The 17,316-nt window shown below is 43.5% G+C and overlaps 1 protein-coding gene across 19 annotated transcripts in view; it reads left to right on the top strand.

Moving 5' to 3' along the window:
* Positions 1-13,611, top strand: part of ZNF195 (zinc finger protein 195) — a 33,017-nt gene extending 19,406 nt beyond the window's left edge. For 13 of the 19 annotated variants that reach the window (XM_050758307.1, XM_050758306.1, XM_050758300.1 and 10 more), the window contains 2 exons: positions 3,292-3,438; positions 4,611-13,611. In XM_050758307.1, the coding sequence (XP_050614264.1) occupies positions 3,292-3,438; positions 4,611-6,058 (1,595 nt within the window). In that variant the 3' untranslated portion in view covers positions 6,059-13,611. Of the gene's footprint in view, positions 1-767; positions 3,212-3,291; positions 3,439-4,610 lie in introns of those variants that run through there. The other 6 variants (XM_050758310.1, XM_050758309.1, XM_050758312.1 and 3 more) reach the window with 5 other exon arrangements.
* Positions 13,612-17,316: the final 3,705 nt, after the last annotated feature.

Below are 17,316 nucleotides of genomic sequence, written 5' to 3'. Positions count from 1 at the left end.
GGCCGAGACGGGCGGATCACGAGGTCAGGAGCTCGAGACCATCCTGGCTAACACAGTGAAACCCTGTCTCTACTAAAAAATACAAAAAACTAGCCGGGCGATGTGGCGGACGCCTGTAGTCCCAGCTACTCGGGAGGCTGAGGCAGGAGAATGGTGTGAACCCGGGAGGCGGAGCTTGCAGTGAGCTGAGATCCGGCCACTGCACTCCAGCCTGGGCGACAGAGCGAGACTCCGTCCCGAAAAAAAAAAAGAAAAATGGAGAGTACATCAAACACCTTAAAGTTATAGATTTTAATCTCACAACTTCATTAAATACAGAAACTGTAACACCCTCCAGTGTGCTATTAATGTAACAAATTATTGTATATTTTGTATCTGGTAGCAAAGATTCATGCAGATATTTTTTCAGATATTATGGCAGAATTTTGAGTTTTTTACACTATCATTATGATAGTAAAGTATTATATAGGCCGGGCGCGGTGGCTCAAGCCTGTAATCCCAGCACTTTGGGAGGCCGAGGCGGGCGGATCACGAGGTCAGGAGATCGAGACCATCCTGGCTAACACGGTGAAACCCCGTCTCTACTAAAAATACAAAAAACTAGCCGGGCGCGGTGGCGGGCGCCTGTAGTCCCAGCTACTCGGGAGGCTGAGGCAGGAGAATGGCGGGAACCCGGGAGGCGGAGCTTGCAGTGAGCTGAGATCCGGCCACTGCACTCCAGCCTGGGTGACAGAGCAAGACTCCGTCTCAAAAAAAAAAAAAAAGTATTATATATCTGCTTATATACCTTTAACAGAGTTTTATATTTTCATATGGTTTTATAATGCTGTCTAGCATCATTGTCTTTTTAACACAATGAAGTCTTTTCAGTATTTTTTCTGTATTTTGTAGAGATTGGGTCTTGCTCTGTTGACCAGGCTAATTCATAACTCCTGATCTCAGGCAATCCTCCTACCTTGGCCCACCCAAAGCTGGTATTATGGGCATGAGCCACCATGCCTATCCAGCCTTTAGCATTTCTTATAGAACTATACTAGTGGTAGTGAACACCCTCATCTATTTATTTATTTTGGAAAGTCTTTATTTTTCCCTTGTTCTTTTGAAGTGAAATTATTCTAGATCAGGTGTTCTTGGTTAGTAACATTTTTATCATACTGAAATTTGGAAAGTTAACAGCCTTTTTTTCTTCGAATAATGCCTCTACTGCTTTTCTGCTATGTATTTTTTGTAAGACTTCTTTCATGAATATATTGGTTTAGATCATGGTGTTCAATAAATCCCATATTTTAGCTATTTGTTTTACAGTTTTATTTTTCTGTGTTTTATTTTTAAATCTGTGCTACATTCTGTTTTATTGTACTATTTGTCTGCCTTTATACCAATACCAAACTGTTTTAATTACGGTTGCTTCATAATGTGTTTTGAAGTCAGACAGTGTGATACCTCCAATATTGTTCCTCTGTTTGAAAATTGTTGGGTGCTTTACAGTCCCTTGAGATGTCTTAGGATTTTTAGGTTATTGCTTTTATTTCTGCAAAAAGAGGATTAGAAATTTGAAAGAGATTGCATGGAGTTTGTAGATTGCATTGGACAGCGTGAACATCTTTGCAATATTGAGTATTTCAACCCTTGAACAAGAGCACGCTCAAATGTGTTGTTTAATTTCCATATATTTGTGAATTTTTTTGTTTTTCTTTGTTATTTCCAGTTTCATTTCATTTTGGTCATATATAGTAATGCAGAAGACTTCCGTTTTTTGAAATTTGGTAAGACGTGTTTATTTGTTTAACAGGTGGCCTGTCCTGGAGAATGTTTCCTGAGCTCGTGGGAAGAGTGTGTCTCCTGCTGTGTTGTGTGGGGTGTTGTATCTATGTCTGTGAGGTAGAATTGCTTTGTAGTGCTTTCAGGTCCTCTCTACAATTATTAAGTCTTGCTTTATTATTCATTACTGAAAGTGGGTTCTAGAAGTATGCCATTATTATATTGCTGTCTGTTTCTTGCTTCAATGCTGTAATTATTTGTTTATAAAGAACTTGCAAAATTGAAGCAAGAAATAGCAATATAATAGGAAGTTACTTCAATACCCAAATACATATACAAATATGCACCCACACTTGTCATAGGTTCCCAGTTCATTCCCCCTTCTATTATTGTTTTATGTTCTTGTTTTTTGTGAGCTCTGACTTAAAGTATGCTTTATGAAGTATGACATTTTTTGACTTAAGATGTATTTTGCATAATATAATTGTAATCTCTTCTCTCATTTCATTAACATTTGCATGAAATGTCTATTTCCATCTTGCCACTTTCAGTCTCTTTTTGTCATTAGGTCTCAGGTGAATTTCTTGTAGGTCAGCTATAGTTTGATCTTGGCTTGGTTTTAAATTATTTAGCATATGCCTTTTGATTGAGTAGTTTAGTTCCTAAATAAACAATTTACTGATATAAAAAGATGTACTTTAGCCATTGTATTTTTTTTTACTTGATTCTTGTAGCTTTTTCTTTCTCCCTTTCTTTTTTGTGTCTTGTACTTTGTGTAATAAGCTTTGACTTCTTTTTAAATTTTCTTTTGTGTGTCTTATAGACATTTTCTTTGTAGTTACCATGGAAAGTATATAAAACATCTTAAAGTTACAGCAAGATATTTTACACTGGTAAATACTTAACCTTAGTTGTATACAAAAATTCTTTCTTATTAAATCTGCCCTCAACTTTGTTACTAATGTCACGAAATCATTTAATGTTATATATCCATTAACAGATATTTATGATTATTTTTCTACTTTCGTCTTTCAAATTTTAGATAATAATTAAAAGTGATTTCTGCACCATCGTTATAGTACCACAGAATTTTATTTTTCTGTGTATGCATATCTTTTCCATATATTTATTTTGATATGATTATATATTATTTTCTAGCATTGCATTATTTTCAATGGAAAGGACTCCTTTTACCGTTTCTTGTTTGACATGTGTAGTGGTAGTGTAGCCCTTGGTTATGTTAGAAAGTCTTTATTTGTTTTTATTTTGTAGGTCACTGGTTATATTATTCTTGCTTGGAAGTTTTGTGTTCAGCAATTAGACTTATCTCATCCGGTTCCCTTCTTGCTTCAGCTTGTACTTTTTTTGAAACAGGGATTTACTCTGTCACTCAAATTGGAGTGCAGTGGTGTGATCATGGCTCACTGCAGCCTCAACTTTCCAGGCTCAGGTGATTCTCCCACCCCAGCCTTCTGAGTAGCTGGGAAGCACAACAGCATACACAGCTAATTTTTTTTGTATTTTTTGTAGAGATGGGATTTCACCATGCTACTCAGGCTTGTCTCGAACTCCTGGGCTCAAGCGATCTGCCCGCCTCAGCCTCCCAAAGTGCTGAGATTACAGGTGTGAACCACTGTGCCCAGCCTGCCCTCAAGGTTTCTGTGGACAAATTCACTGGTAATCTCCTAAGAGCATACACCTTGCTTTTCACTTGCTGCTTTCAGGATTATTTTCTCCTTTGACTTTGGAAACTGCGGTTATAATGTGTCTTATGTCCCTTTTGTTTATACTAGTTGATGTGTTGAGCTTCTTGATTTTTTAATATTTTTTTCTTACTTTTAAGAATTTCTCAGTAATTATTTCCTTTCATACCTGTTTCTCAGTCTGTTTTTCATACTTTATATCTTTTTATTGATATCCTCATTTTCCTAATTTTACTTAGTTTGCTGTTTTCCCATTTTTACTCATTGAGCATTATTCAAATGGTAATTTTATTTTTTCAGTTAATTTATGCATCTCCATTGTTTTAGGGTTGATTTTTGAACTTTTTTTTATTTCTTTGATTGCGTCATGTGACCCTAATACTTTGTACATGTAATCTTTGATTGAGATTCAGGCATTAACAAAAAGCCTCCTGCCACAACCTTTATAATGTGGCTTTCTCCTGGGGTAGTCTAAAACAAATTGGGCCGGATTCTAGAGGCCACTTAAGCCTGTTCTGCAGTTGTGTCTTGTGTGGGATTGTGTGTGTATTTTTCAGTTAAAGAGAGTTTCTCAGGTTTCTTCACAGTGCCCTGTAATTACCCAATACACCTGTTGCCTGGTGCTGCTGCTGCAGCCTTCCTGCTGCTGTCACAGGTATTTCCTTTCGGTCTCAGCAGACCCAGCCTGTCACTCAGAGTACCGCCATTTCTCTCAGCCCTCTGTCATGGGGGCAGAAATCAGTCTTTGCCAAAGCTTCAAAAGGCCAAAAGTAAAAATACTTGCGCCAGTACTTTCTTTCTCTTTTGAAGGAGAAGCCAGGAGTTGAGGATGTACTCTCAAAGGCATTGTGCTGTACTGCGGAGGAGCAGGGGCTGTGGGGGGTAAATGTAACACACTTTTTTTCTTTTTATGTGGCTCCTAGCATTGTGCTCACCGGGAGTGCTGCAAACTCTGAAGTGGTTTTTAGAGTTCAGATGCATTTTCTCACTAGGTATTGTTACATTTATATGTTTATACAGAAATTAGGGCCTGTGGTATTTTTTATGCCATTTTGCTAATGTATTTGGCATTATTTTACAGATTAGATTCACAAAATATATTCATCTGTGTCTAGTAAGTGGGATAACTTTTTTTTTTTTTTCCAGCTATGTCTTCTCATGTTACCCAAGACCTTTTGCCAGAGCAGGGCATACAAGATGCGTTCCCAAAATCAATACTGAGAGGATATGGAAATTGTGGCCTTGATAATTTACATTTAAGGAAAGACTGGGAAAGTTTAAATGAGTGTAAGTTGCAAAAAGATTATAATGAACTTAACCAATGTTCATCAACTACCCATAGCAAAATCTTTCAATGTAATAAATATGTTAAAATCTTTAATAACTTTTCAAATTTGCATAGACATAATATAAGTAATACTGGAGAGAAACCTTTCAAATGTCAAGAATGTGGCAAATCCTTTCAAATGTTCTCATTCCTAACTGAACATCAGAAAATTCACACTGGAAAAAAATTCCAAAAATGTGGAGAATGTGGCAAAACCTTTATCCAGTGCTCACACTTTACTGAACATGAGAACATTGACACTGGAGAGAAACCTTACAGATGTCAAGAATGTGACAAAGTTTTTAAAACTTGCTCAGTCCTTACTAAAAATAGAATTTACGCTGGAGGGGAACATTACAAATGTGAAGAATTTGGCAAAGTATTTAACCAGTACTCCCACCTTACTGAACATGAGCGTGGTACTGAGGAAAAACCCTGCAAATATGAAGAGTGCAGCAGTGTCTTTATATCTTGCTCAAGCCTTTCTAATCAACAGCTGATTCTTGCTGGAGAGAAGCTCTCCAAATGTGAAACATGGTACAAAGGTTTTAACCACAGCCCAAATCCTTCCAAACATCAGAGAAATGAGATTGGAGGGAAACCTTTCAAATGTGAGGAATGTGACAGCATCTTCAAATGGTTCTCAGACCTTACTAAACATAAGAGGATTCACACTGGTGAGAAACCCTACAAATGTGAAGAATGTGGGAAAGCCTATACGCAGTCCTCACACCTCAGTGAACACAGGAGGATTCACACCGGAGAGAAACCCTACCAGTGTGAAGAATGTGGGAAAGTCTTCAGAACTTGCTCAAGCCTTTCTAATCACAAGAGAACTCATTCTGAAGAAAAACCCTACACGTGTGAAGAATGTGGCAACATCTTTAAGCAGTTATCAGACCTCACTAAGCATAAGAAAACCCATACTGGAGAGAAACCCTACAAATGTGACGAATGTGGAAAGAACTTTACCCAGTCCTCAAACCTTATTGTACATAAGAGAATTCATACTGGAGAGAAACCCTACAAATGTGAAGAATGTGGCCGAGTCTTTATGTGGTTCTCAGATATTACCAAACATAAGAAAACCCATACTGGAGAGAAACCCTACAAATGTGACGAATGTGGAAAGAACTTTACCCAGTCCTCAAACCTTATTGTACATAAGAGAATTCATACTGGAGAGAAACCCTACAAGTGTGAAAAGTGTGGCAAAGCCTTCACCCAGTTCTCACACCTGACTGTACATGAAAGCATTCATACTTGAGAAAAAAAATATATAAAAATAGGCACAGCCTTTAGTATCTGCTCGCATCCTACTTTACATCAGTTTGGATGTAACAAAGTTATTATAAATTTAATTACTATTGAAAGACCTTTCATGAAATATAAGTCTCCAGAGCACACAAGAGTATTTCTTCTGAAAAAAAATGTTACAATTATGTTTTATACTAGATGGAAGACATGCAACAGTTGCTTAAACTTCCAGAGAATTTGTAGAGAAACCCAACAAATATCATAACTGTGGAATAACATTTGTTCAAAAACGATAGCTTAGAAAACATCAGAGTTCATACTAAAAGATATTTTGCAAATACAGTAAATGGGAAACATAAGCAAAATTCAATTTAAGTAAACATTGGAGGATTTGAAGAAGAGAGGAACAGAGCACGGACGCGTTCTAAGTAAACACTGGAGGATTTGAGGAAGAGAGGAACAGAGCACGGACACGTTCGGAAACGACAGTGAATCCGTGTGTTGAGTCTACAGGGACATCTCGACTTGAAGTAGATCGTTCATTCTTATTTAAGTTTAAAAGGAGGATGAGACTGAGTTTTTGTAGAGTTATAATTACATTCAAAATACACGTTTTTGCATTGAAAAATGTTAAATTTTTGAAAAGCGAATATTGATGTCTTTTAATCCTCGAATCAGTTCATGCTGTGTCTTCATTTCTGGTGCTGATGTGAAAACACATGGTCAGTTGTTGCTGCATCAGAGATGTGAGAAATTCTCTTCTGTTAGGTGTGCATCACTGATATACTTGTCCATGAAAGGTGAAAGACACTGAAATGTAAGATGCGTGAGTAAAATCTTGGTAGAGGCTGTTTGTGGTTGTTTTATATACTTGTAAGTGATTTATGAGCTGGGTGTTTAGAATACTACTCTTCTGTTAGGGTCACCCTGACCAGAGCATTCCCTTCCCCTCCCACAGGCCTTACAGTACAGTCCCTTGCGCTCTCTGCACAGCTACCCCACGGCAAAAGACAAACCCGCCCTTCACCGTCCCCTCCAGTAACTGTCCAGACAGTTACAGGATGCGGTTAACATGTCTGTTCACCTCGCATAACAAAGCTGGCAAAAAACATCTCCAGGATGCGGACAAGACACCTGCACCCCCAACTCAGCTCCCCTACCCCAACCTAGTTCTCCTGCACCCCCAGCTCAGCTCCCCCACCCCGACCCAGTTCTCCTGCACCCCCAACTCAGCTCCCCAGCCCCGACCTGGTTCTGGCCCTATAAAACCCTGCTATAACCTATAAGCGGAGTTGCCTCCTCTAACTGGCAGAGCAGCCAGGCAGCTCAGTGAAGCTTGCTTGCCTGACTTTGGGTCTCCTCATCCTTTCTCTCGGCTGACCTTAGATTTCTGGTGCCAAAACCCAGGATGATGGTAGAGTTTGGCCTCCCTTTCTCCTTCCCTCCCTCCTTCCCCCAGCTAAACTCCCCCTTCCAGAACCTGCTGGAGACCCAAGGATCTTTCCATTGCTGGCGAACACATCGAACACGAAGGCCACCTGAGGGGTGAGTAAAGGAGACTTTTGCCTTCTTTCTGGAACCCTTGTCTACTCTTTCCTTCCCAAAAGACCCAGCGCTGGGCCAAGGGTTTCCTCCTCCCAGCCTCCAGGAGGCCCTTGATATCTCCCTATCGGGGATGCCTGAACTGGGGATTATCGCACTTCTCCGACTTGAACCATGGGACAAGGGATGCCTTCTCCCACCATTCTAGTCTCTGGCCAAGTCTCCCATCTCTACCCCTCCCTTTCTCATTCCACCGTGGGAGCCTCCCAATCCACTCCCTCAAAGACATCCCCCGCTTGGGTGTCTCCTCTGTAACCTTAACGCCCTTAGCCTCCATTCCGAAATTCAGCCAAAAAAAACTCATCTTTTATTGGAACACTGCCTGGCCACAGTATAAACTAAACAATGGCTCCCAATGTCCTGAAAACAGCACTTTCAGTTTCAACATTCTCGGGTACCAAGACAACTTCTGCCATCGCGATCAAAGTGGTCAGAGATCCCTTATGTTCGGGCTTTCGTTTGCCCTCCGTAGCTGTCCCTCCCTCTGTCAGTCCTGCTCTACTTTCCAGATCCTCCTCACCTGCTCCACACCTGACCCATTCTCAGACCCCCCACACCTGTCACCACTCCTCCCGATGATTCTTCCTCCTTTGACCCTGCCGACTTTTCCCCGACAGCACCATAATCCTCCCCCACATCATCACAGTCCTCCACCATACACTCCCACTGCTGCCTTCTTTCTCTTCCTCTCTCCAACCACCCAGCTTCTGATTCTGATTCCTCCCCATCTCCACCTCATACCCACTCAGACTCAGCATGCCCAACAGTCGGCCCCCTTACTTCCCCTCTGAGAGGTGGCTAAAGGAGTCATTTGCGTCCACATTCCCTTCTCCCTGTCTAACCTTTCCCAAATTAAGAAACATCTCAGGTCCTTTTCCTGCAATCCTGACACTTATATCAAATAGCTCACTTGGCATGATCTCTATATTATCCTCTTTTACTCTCCTGGAAAAAAAAAAAAAGAGTGGCTTGCAGCTCAGGCGCACGCCAGTGATCTTCATCGGCAAGAGCCTACTAAACCCGTAGGGGCCGCTGCAGTTACCTGGGAAAAACCCTCCTGGGAGTACCAGCCCACACAACCTGGCCAGGCATCTGGTGATCACGTGATCACTTGCCTTATCAGAGGCCTTAACAAAGCGGCCGTAAGGCCATAACTTTGAAAAACTCAAAAAAATCTCCCAAAGGGCCAACAAAAATCCCACTAATTTCTTTCCTGCCTTACAGAGGCCTTCCAAAAATACACCCATGTTAACCCCACCTCCCGGGAAGGAACTATTGTTCTTAATATCCATTTCATCTCTCAGTCTGCTCCTGACGTATGGCACAAGCTCAAAAAGGTAGAAGACGGCCCTGAAACCCCTCAACAAGACCTCTTTAACCTGGCCTTTAAGGTCTTCAACAACAGAGATGAGCAAAATAAGATAAAGCCCAATGAGATCATGCCAAATACCAGCTCCTAGCAGCAGCTATTCAGCCTACTCAGGCTGCCCGGGGCACAAAAGACCCCATAGCAGTGACCCTCCCGGGCCCTGTTTCAAGTGCTGCAAACAAGGCTGTTGGGCCCGAGCATGCCCTAACCCATGAATGCCAAAAACTCCTTGCCTAGCTTGCCAACAAACTGGCCACTGGAAGTCTGATTGTCCTCAACAAGCAGACTAACAGGCCGGTTCCTCAAGGCCCTGGCAAAGCAAAGAGTGAAGAGTCACTCACACTCCCACAGCTCCTTGGCTGGGCCACTGAAGATTGACAGAGCCCAGGGCCCCAGGCCCCATCCGCCATCGCTGCATTGGAGCCCAGGGTAACTCTGCTAATAGCAGGTAAGCCAGTCTCTTTTTTAATTGATAATGGGGCCACCTACGCGGCTTTACCTGAATTTTTAGGACCCACTTACCCTTCCCAGGTCTCTGTTGTGGGGGTTGATCGACTCGTCTCGCATCCACATGCTACTGAATCCTTTACTTGTTCCCTGTTTAATACTATTTTTTCACACTCCTTCCTTATGCCTCATTGCTCCACCCCAATCCTAGGCCAAGACATTTTAACCAAATTCAAAGCTTCTATCACCTTTTCCTGTCTCCCTCAACCAGAGTCCCTCCTGTTCCTCTCTGCTAGTCCAGCCCCTGACCCCCCCTTCCCCAGCACCTGCTACCCGCCTCCCTCATTAACCCAGTAGTGTGGGACACCACCACCCCTTCCATAGCTGCTCACCAGGACCCCATCAAAATCCCGTTAAAAGACCCTCTAAATTTCCCAACATTCTCCAATACCCTGTTTCCCTAACACACCAAAGGGCTTACAACCCATCACAAACAAGCTCTGCTCACACAGTCTGCTTAGACCAACACACTCTCCATGTAACACCCCCATCCTCCCTATTGAAAAATCTGACGGCTCATACTAACTCAGGACCTCCGAGCTATCAGTCAGGCTGTTCTCCCTATTCAACCTGTAGTCCCTAACCCCTATACACTTCTGTCTCTCATCCCCTCCAACACCACCCACTACACCACAGTTGACCTAAAAGATGCCTTCTTCACCATTCCCCTACACCCTCATTCCCAAAACCTCTTTGCTTTCACCCAGACTGACCCCAACAGCCTCCAGTCACAACTCACGTGGACTGTCCTCCCTCAGGGCTTCAGGGATAGCCGTCATTTCTTCCGGCAAGCGCTAGCCCAAGACCTTGCCTCCTTGGATCTTTTACCCAGCCACCCCCTTCAATATTTAGATGACCTCCTTCTCTGTAGCCCTTCTCTAAAAAACTCCCGGACTCACACTGCCCCCTTCTCAGTTTCCTCACTAATAAAGGCTATAGGGTCACCCCCTCCAAAGAATGGCCCAGATCTCGAGCCATGACCCTGTCACTGGCAGCCTTAATAGACAGCCTATCTCCATCTTCCTCAAAAAACTAAATCCGTTCCTTCCTAGGGCCAGCAGGCTTTTTAAAAATATGGACTCCCGGCAGGGCGCAGTGGCTCAAGCCTGTAATCCCAGCACTTTGGGAGGCCGAGACGGGCGGATCACAAGGTCAGGAGATCGAGACCATCCTGGCTAACACGGTGAAACCCCGTCTCTACTAAAAAAAAAAATACAAAAAAACTAGCCGGGCGAGGTGGCGGGCACCTGTAGTCCCGGCTACTCAGGAGGCTGAGGCAGGAGAATGGTGTGAACCCGGGAGGTGGAGCTTGCAGTGAGCTGGGATCCGGCCACTGCACTCCAGCCTGGGCAACAGAGCGAGACTCCGTCTCAAAAAAAAAGAAAAAAAAAATAAGGACTCCCAACTTTGCCCTCCTAGCTCACCCCCTTTATAAAGCAGCCAAAGGCCCCTTCAATAAACCCCTAACCTCCTCACATAACATACTCCCCAACTTCCACAAACTCCAAACCGCTCTCATCACTGCACCGGCTCCGTCCTAACCTCATAGCTCCCAACCTGTCACTCTCCATACTGCCGAAAACCAAGGAATAGCCCTTGGTGTCTGAAGACAGCAAAAATAAAATCCTCCCTCCTTTGCTCCTGTTCCTGCCTCTCTAAACAACCCAACAACACAGTCACAGGTGGCCAGCCTGTCTTACAGCACTAGCAGCAGTGGCTGTTTTAGCTCTAGAAAGCAGGAAATTGAACATTCAGCCCAAATACCACCATCTATATAGTCTTCATAATCTACAAGATCCCCTCTCCTCCCAAGCATTAAGCTCTCCTCCTCCTCCCCAGATTCAATTACTCCATGTCCTCTTTATCAAAAACCCCAAATTCTGCCTTACCAAAAGTGCTCCCCTCAACCCAGAATCCTTACTCCTGGTGTGCTCTTCCCTTCCTACTCATTCTTGCACTGACATCCTAGACCACCTGCACACTTCCCAAACGTTTCCTCCAAGCCTCTCACCAACCCCAATGACCAGCTATTCACAGAGGGCTCCTCTTCCAGGCCCACTGGCTCCCCCAGAATTGCTGGATATGCAGTTGTTTCTCTTGACCAAGTAATTAAAGCCAGGCCCCTACCTCCAGGAACCTCCTCCCAAAAAGCAGAACTTAAAGCTGTCACCAGAGCCCTAACCCTTTCCAAATAGGCCTATCACATCCTTCATTCGCATGCTGCTGTCTGGCAAAAGAGAGGATTCCTTACTGCCAAAGGAACCCCCATCACTAAGGTCCCCCTTATTTACCAACTACTTCAGGCTGCACACCTTCCAACCAAAGTAGGACATCAAATGGGATCAAATAAAATCTCAAAAGGAGACAAAAGCCGATAAAGCAGCAAAAAAGGTCTCTGTTTCTTCTGCCCCTGGCTCTCTCCTCCTCATTACCCCTGCAATCCAACCCCAGAATTCCCCCACTAAAAAAGGCCTCACTACTACAACAAGGCACCTCCTTCCAAAGGAACTAGATCATCAAAAAACTCATCCTCCACCAAAAACAAATGAAAAAAAAAAAATTCTAACATCCCTTCACCAATCTTTCCATGTTGGAGTGTACCCCCCTTACCTTCTCCTTTGCCTGTATTTCTCTTTGCCCCACCTGTCTACCTTACTAAAAAACATAACCTCAAACTGTCATATGTGCTCTGTCACTTCCTCCCAAGGGATGCTCCGCTCTCCATCTATTCCTACATACCCAGTAAGAGGAACCTGATTATCGTATTTCCAGGCACTCTACAGACTTACAGGCTTCCCTGAAAAAAAAAAAACAAAAAAAAAACTGTAGACTATGACCCACCTCCAAAACCAACTAGACTCCCTGGCAGCAGTTACCCTACAAAACCGCAAAGGCTTGATTTACTTACTGCAGAAAAGGAAGTCTCTGGATCTTCCTAGATGAGGAAGGCTGTTTCTACTTCAATCAGTCAGGCCTGGTTCAGAATGCAGTCAAAAAACTAAAAGACCAAGCCCCCAACCCCGCCAAAAAAAAAATCAGCTCCTCTGCCTGGCCCTGTTGCCCCCTTGGTCTCTCAGCTCTTGGGCCTCCTGGTTCCTCCCACTCATAGGACCCGTCATAACCATTCTCCTTCCAGTCTTTGGGCCCTGCCTCTTACATCTCTGTACCCAGTTTTTACAGAACCGCGTCCGAGCTTTCACCCACGGAACCATACAAGACATGACGCTACTACAAGAATACTGGCAATTTCAAAACCAGTACCAGGACCAACCCCTACCTTCCAGCCTTTCCCCTAACCACTGCGCCCTCTTGGCTTGAAGTAGCCAGACGAAAAATGGCATCCCTTTTCCTATCATCTATTAAATGGCTAAAATGTTAGGGTCACCCGACCAGACCATTCTCTTCCCCTCCCACAGGCCTTACAATACAGCCCTTGCACGCTCCACACAGTTACCCCAGGGCAAAAGACAAACCCCCCTTCACCATCCCCTCCAGTGACTGTTTGTCCAGACAGTTACAGGATGCGGTTAACATGTCTGTTCACCTCGCATAACAAAGCTGGCAAAAAACATCTCCAGGATGCGGACAAGACACCTGCACCCCCAGCTCAGCTCCCCCACCCCGACCCAGTCCTCCTGTACCCCCAAGTCAGCTCCCCCACCCCGACCCAGTCCTCTTGCACCCCCAAGTCAGCTCCCCCACCCCAACCCAGTCCTCTTGCACCCCCAAGTCAGCTCCCCCACCCCGACCTGGTTCTGGCCCTCTAAAACCCTGCTGTAGTCTTAGCGGCGCTGCCTCCTCTAACTGTGGCAGAGCAGCCAGGCGGCTCAGTACAGCTTGCTTGCCCGACTTTGGGTCTCCTCATCCTTTCTCTCGGCTGACCTTACACCTTCTGCATTATAGGAAGAGGGAAACATTTTGAATTTTGTAAATTAAGCGTTTTACCAGTATTTTATTAAGGTAATATACCATAAATTTTGAAATACTTTTTAAGATTCTATGTGAACTTGATTTGTTTTTAAACACAACTGTGTTAAATGTGTTAAGCCTGGTGTTCATAGAATAAAGTGTTATCCTACCAAAAACCAATTCCATCTTAGTGAAAGATGTCAATAACAGACGGTAACAATGTACTGTTGGGTGGGGCATAGTGGAATAGCATCTCCCAGGGATTTTTTAAAATCCTTTCCCTCTTTTTGTAACTACAGAGTCATTATTATTGCTATAATAAATATTATACAGGTGTATAAATAAAATACATATATTTCGGAGTATTTTTTAATTTTTTCCTATAGTTTTTGTTGGATGTACAACTTCTCTGCCCTGCAGAACACATAGATTCAGCTTTGATTTACATGGAGTTAAATATACAAATATATTACTGTAAAGATAAACTAGCCGTGCGCAGTGGCTCACGCCTGTAATCCCAGCACTTTGGGAGGCCAAGGTGGGTGGATCACCTGAGGTTGGGAGTTCGAGACCAGCCTGACCAACAACGAGAAACCCCATCTCCACTAAAAATACAAAATTAGCTGGGCGTGGTGGCGTATGCCTGTAATCCCAGCTACTCGGGAGACTGAGACAGGAGAATTGCTTGAACGCAGGAGGTGGAGGTTGCGGTGAGCCAAGATTTTGCCATTGCACTCCAGCCTGGGCAACAAGAGTGAAACTGCATCTCAAAAAAAAAAATCGTAGACTATTTTATATAGTTTATATATATACACGTACACATATACACACACACACATATATATGTGTATATACATACATCTACATGTATATACACATGTGTGTGTGTGTGTATATGTGTACGTGTGTATATAAAAACTAGGCTGGGCATGGTGGCTCACATCTGTAATCCCAGCACTTTGGGAGGCCAAGAAGGGAGGATCACTTGAGCTGAAAAGTTTGGGACCAGCCTGGGCAACATAGTAAGACCTTGTCTCTACTATAGATTGTTTAAAAATCAGCTGGGAGTGGTGTGCACACTTTCAGTCGCAGCTACTCAGGAGGCTGAGGTGGAAGGACCATATGAGCCTGGGAGATCAAGGCTGCAGTGAGCTATGATCATGCCACTGCACTCCAGCCAGGACAGCAAAGTGTGCCCTTGTCTCAATAAAGAAAGGAAAGAAAAGAGGGGAGGGGAGGGGAGAGGAGAGGAGCACAGAGAAATATTTAAAGTCAGATTTGCAAACATCCCAGCAGGGGAGAGCCCTTTTTTCTCCCATCCAATGGGCTTCTGGAGCTCCCATCGCTCTGATTGGACACGGACTCCCTGGAGGCAGCTCCCAAGAGCAGATGACTCAGAAGTTCCTAGAAAGTCATCAAACCAGATGACACAGAACTCAAACGACATTTCACTTCTTTTTGTATGAGACAAGGTCTCACTCTGTCGCCAAGGCTGGAGTGCAGTGGGGCGATCCTGGCTCACTGCAACCTCCACCTCTGTCCTGGCCGCCTCAGGGCGCCCTGAGAGGACCAGGACATGCGGCTGCAGTGGCTGCTCTTTTGGCTCCTCGTGCTGGGGTTTCCCAGCCATCAGTCCAGCCACATGAGTAGACAGTGAACCCGCGGGGTTCCTTCCTTTTCATTGGACTGTCATGGGGTGTGAAATGACACAGCTCATGCCTGTAGTCCCAGCTACTTGAGAGGCTGAGGTGGGACGATCGCTTGGGCCCAGGAGGTGGAGGTTGCAATGCGGAGTCCCCAGGAGTGACATGACCAGGATGTGAATGAGGACTCTCTTGTCCTTTGTTCTGTAAAATGTGTCTTGTGCAGATCGTTGATTTACCCAAAGCAGAAAAGGTCTTAAAGTCCTTTTGATTGTCCAAATAGAAAGAAATCACAGGTTTCCACTTTGAAAGGTTTCACCCTCACGTTATAAAACCTCTCCACTATGCGCAGGAGAGGGCACCTTATGGAGATGGGAGTATTTGTTCCGAGTGGCATGCACCAGATTCTCAGAGGGAGCTGGAAAGGTCCAGTGATGGGGAGCAACCGCCGCATCGAGGCAGAATCGCCCCACATGAGTGCCTCCAATTAAAGAAGAGTCTCTTGATTCTTTTGAGTCTGTGAAGGAGGAAATGTCTTGATAATCTTGGTTGGAATGTTCTTCCCTTTACCTGGCTGCGTTTCATAGATCAGTTACGCTCTCTTTCCCTACCTTTGAAGACTTGGATACGTTTTCCTCATTGCATTTTCCACGTCCACCCTTGCTCATGGCCGTCGACTGCCAGAACCTAAGCTTTTTCCTGGCCATATTGGACCTAATCTGGGTAGGAGCCCACTACTGATAACCTGATAATTGTCAGATGTGACAAGAGTGCCCAAGACGGAGGATGTTTTCCTGGTCAGTGACAAGATGGCCTTTGTCCTTCTTGTGCATTTGATCCACATCTTTAACCATTGTGCCCAGAGCTCCTGCTTCCTTTCAGATGGAGGCTACTCAGTGGCAGTGCCTCCCTCCCAGGAGCCCGGGCTGCACTCATCTCCACCGTGAGGCTGAAGACAAAAGTGCCGCAGAGCTCAGAGGCTGCTTTCTACAGAGGTTTCATTTGCACAAAACTGAGTCTTGGTATGTGGATTGGTCTCAGTTGCATTTTGTATTTATTTTCTCCCCCAATACTTGTAAATCCAGTGATTGTAAAATAATATGTGTGCCTCGTGTGGTGGTGGCCATACATTCCAGGAAGTTTGGATTGCCTTCCATGTGGATTTCCAAGGTGCTCCTGAGTGCTTCCGGTGCTTTGCTCTAAAACATGAAGGTGACCTCTTGTTAGTGGTTACTTGGTACTGTGTTTTTGACTGACTTCAGTTCTCACAGTTTTAATCATAATTCCAAGGAGACTATGTTACGCAAATCTGTATGGACTTTGAAAATCTGACATGGAGTGCCCCGTTTCAGCAGTAGTGAACATTGATTTTCAAAAGTGAATGTTTTTAGAAACTCGGGCTAAACAACAATCTGTGATTATTTTTGTTGGAATATCACCTAGGTATTATTATAGCAGCTGTCCACTCTCAATTTGTGTATATGTAAATATATCTTTATGTAATATTTTCATCTATAACGTTCAGACTTTTTTCTTATATTTTTTTCTCATTTTTCCATATAGTGTGGACGTATTTTTGCATATATTTCAAAGAATGTAATACAAATTTTTAAATATATAAAAGACGACCTTGGCTTCCCAACCATTGTGAGTTTGTATTTTCTTCTCTCCATTTTAAATTGAATTATGCATTTCTAGGTAAAGTTCTATAATTTTTTAAATATTTGCAATGTTTTTGTCAGATAAATAAAAACTAATAATTTGTGTCTCAAATTTCCTTCCTACTTTTTAAGTGATATAAAATCCTGTATATTAACAGCCTCTTTATAAAGAATACAATTTGCTGACTTTTGCATATGGACACAGCAATGAAAGCATCACCACATTCCAGATTCAGGACAATAAACACATTCCTCCCTCTTCAAAGTTTTCTCCTCCTCCTCTTGAATCCGTCTGTCCTTCTCCCTCCATCTTACTGTCCTCCCCCTGCTCTGCCATTGTGTGTAATGGAGTCATACAGGAGACATATTCTTGTTGTTCTGGATTCTGTAAAGTCAGCAGAATCATGTTCACATTGATTCATATTGTTTTAAATATTAATAGTTTGTCTTTGTTATATTGCTGAGTAAAATTCCTTTGTATGGACATACGACGGTGCATCTATCCTCTCCCTTGGAAAGAAATAGAAGGCTTATTTTTCCCATTTGGTCTTTGTCCTGAAAACAAAAACCCATAAAG

This window comes from Macaca thibetana, chromosome 14, assembly GCF_024542745.1.
Source record: "Macaca thibetana thibetana isolate TM-01 chromosome 14, ASM2454274v1, whole genome shotgun sequence".
Classification (NCBI taxonomy): Eukaryota; Metazoa; Chordata; class Mammalia; order Primates; family Cercopithecidae; genus Macaca; species Macaca thibetana.
This window is presented reverse-complemented; position numbering and strand designations above follow the sequence as displayed.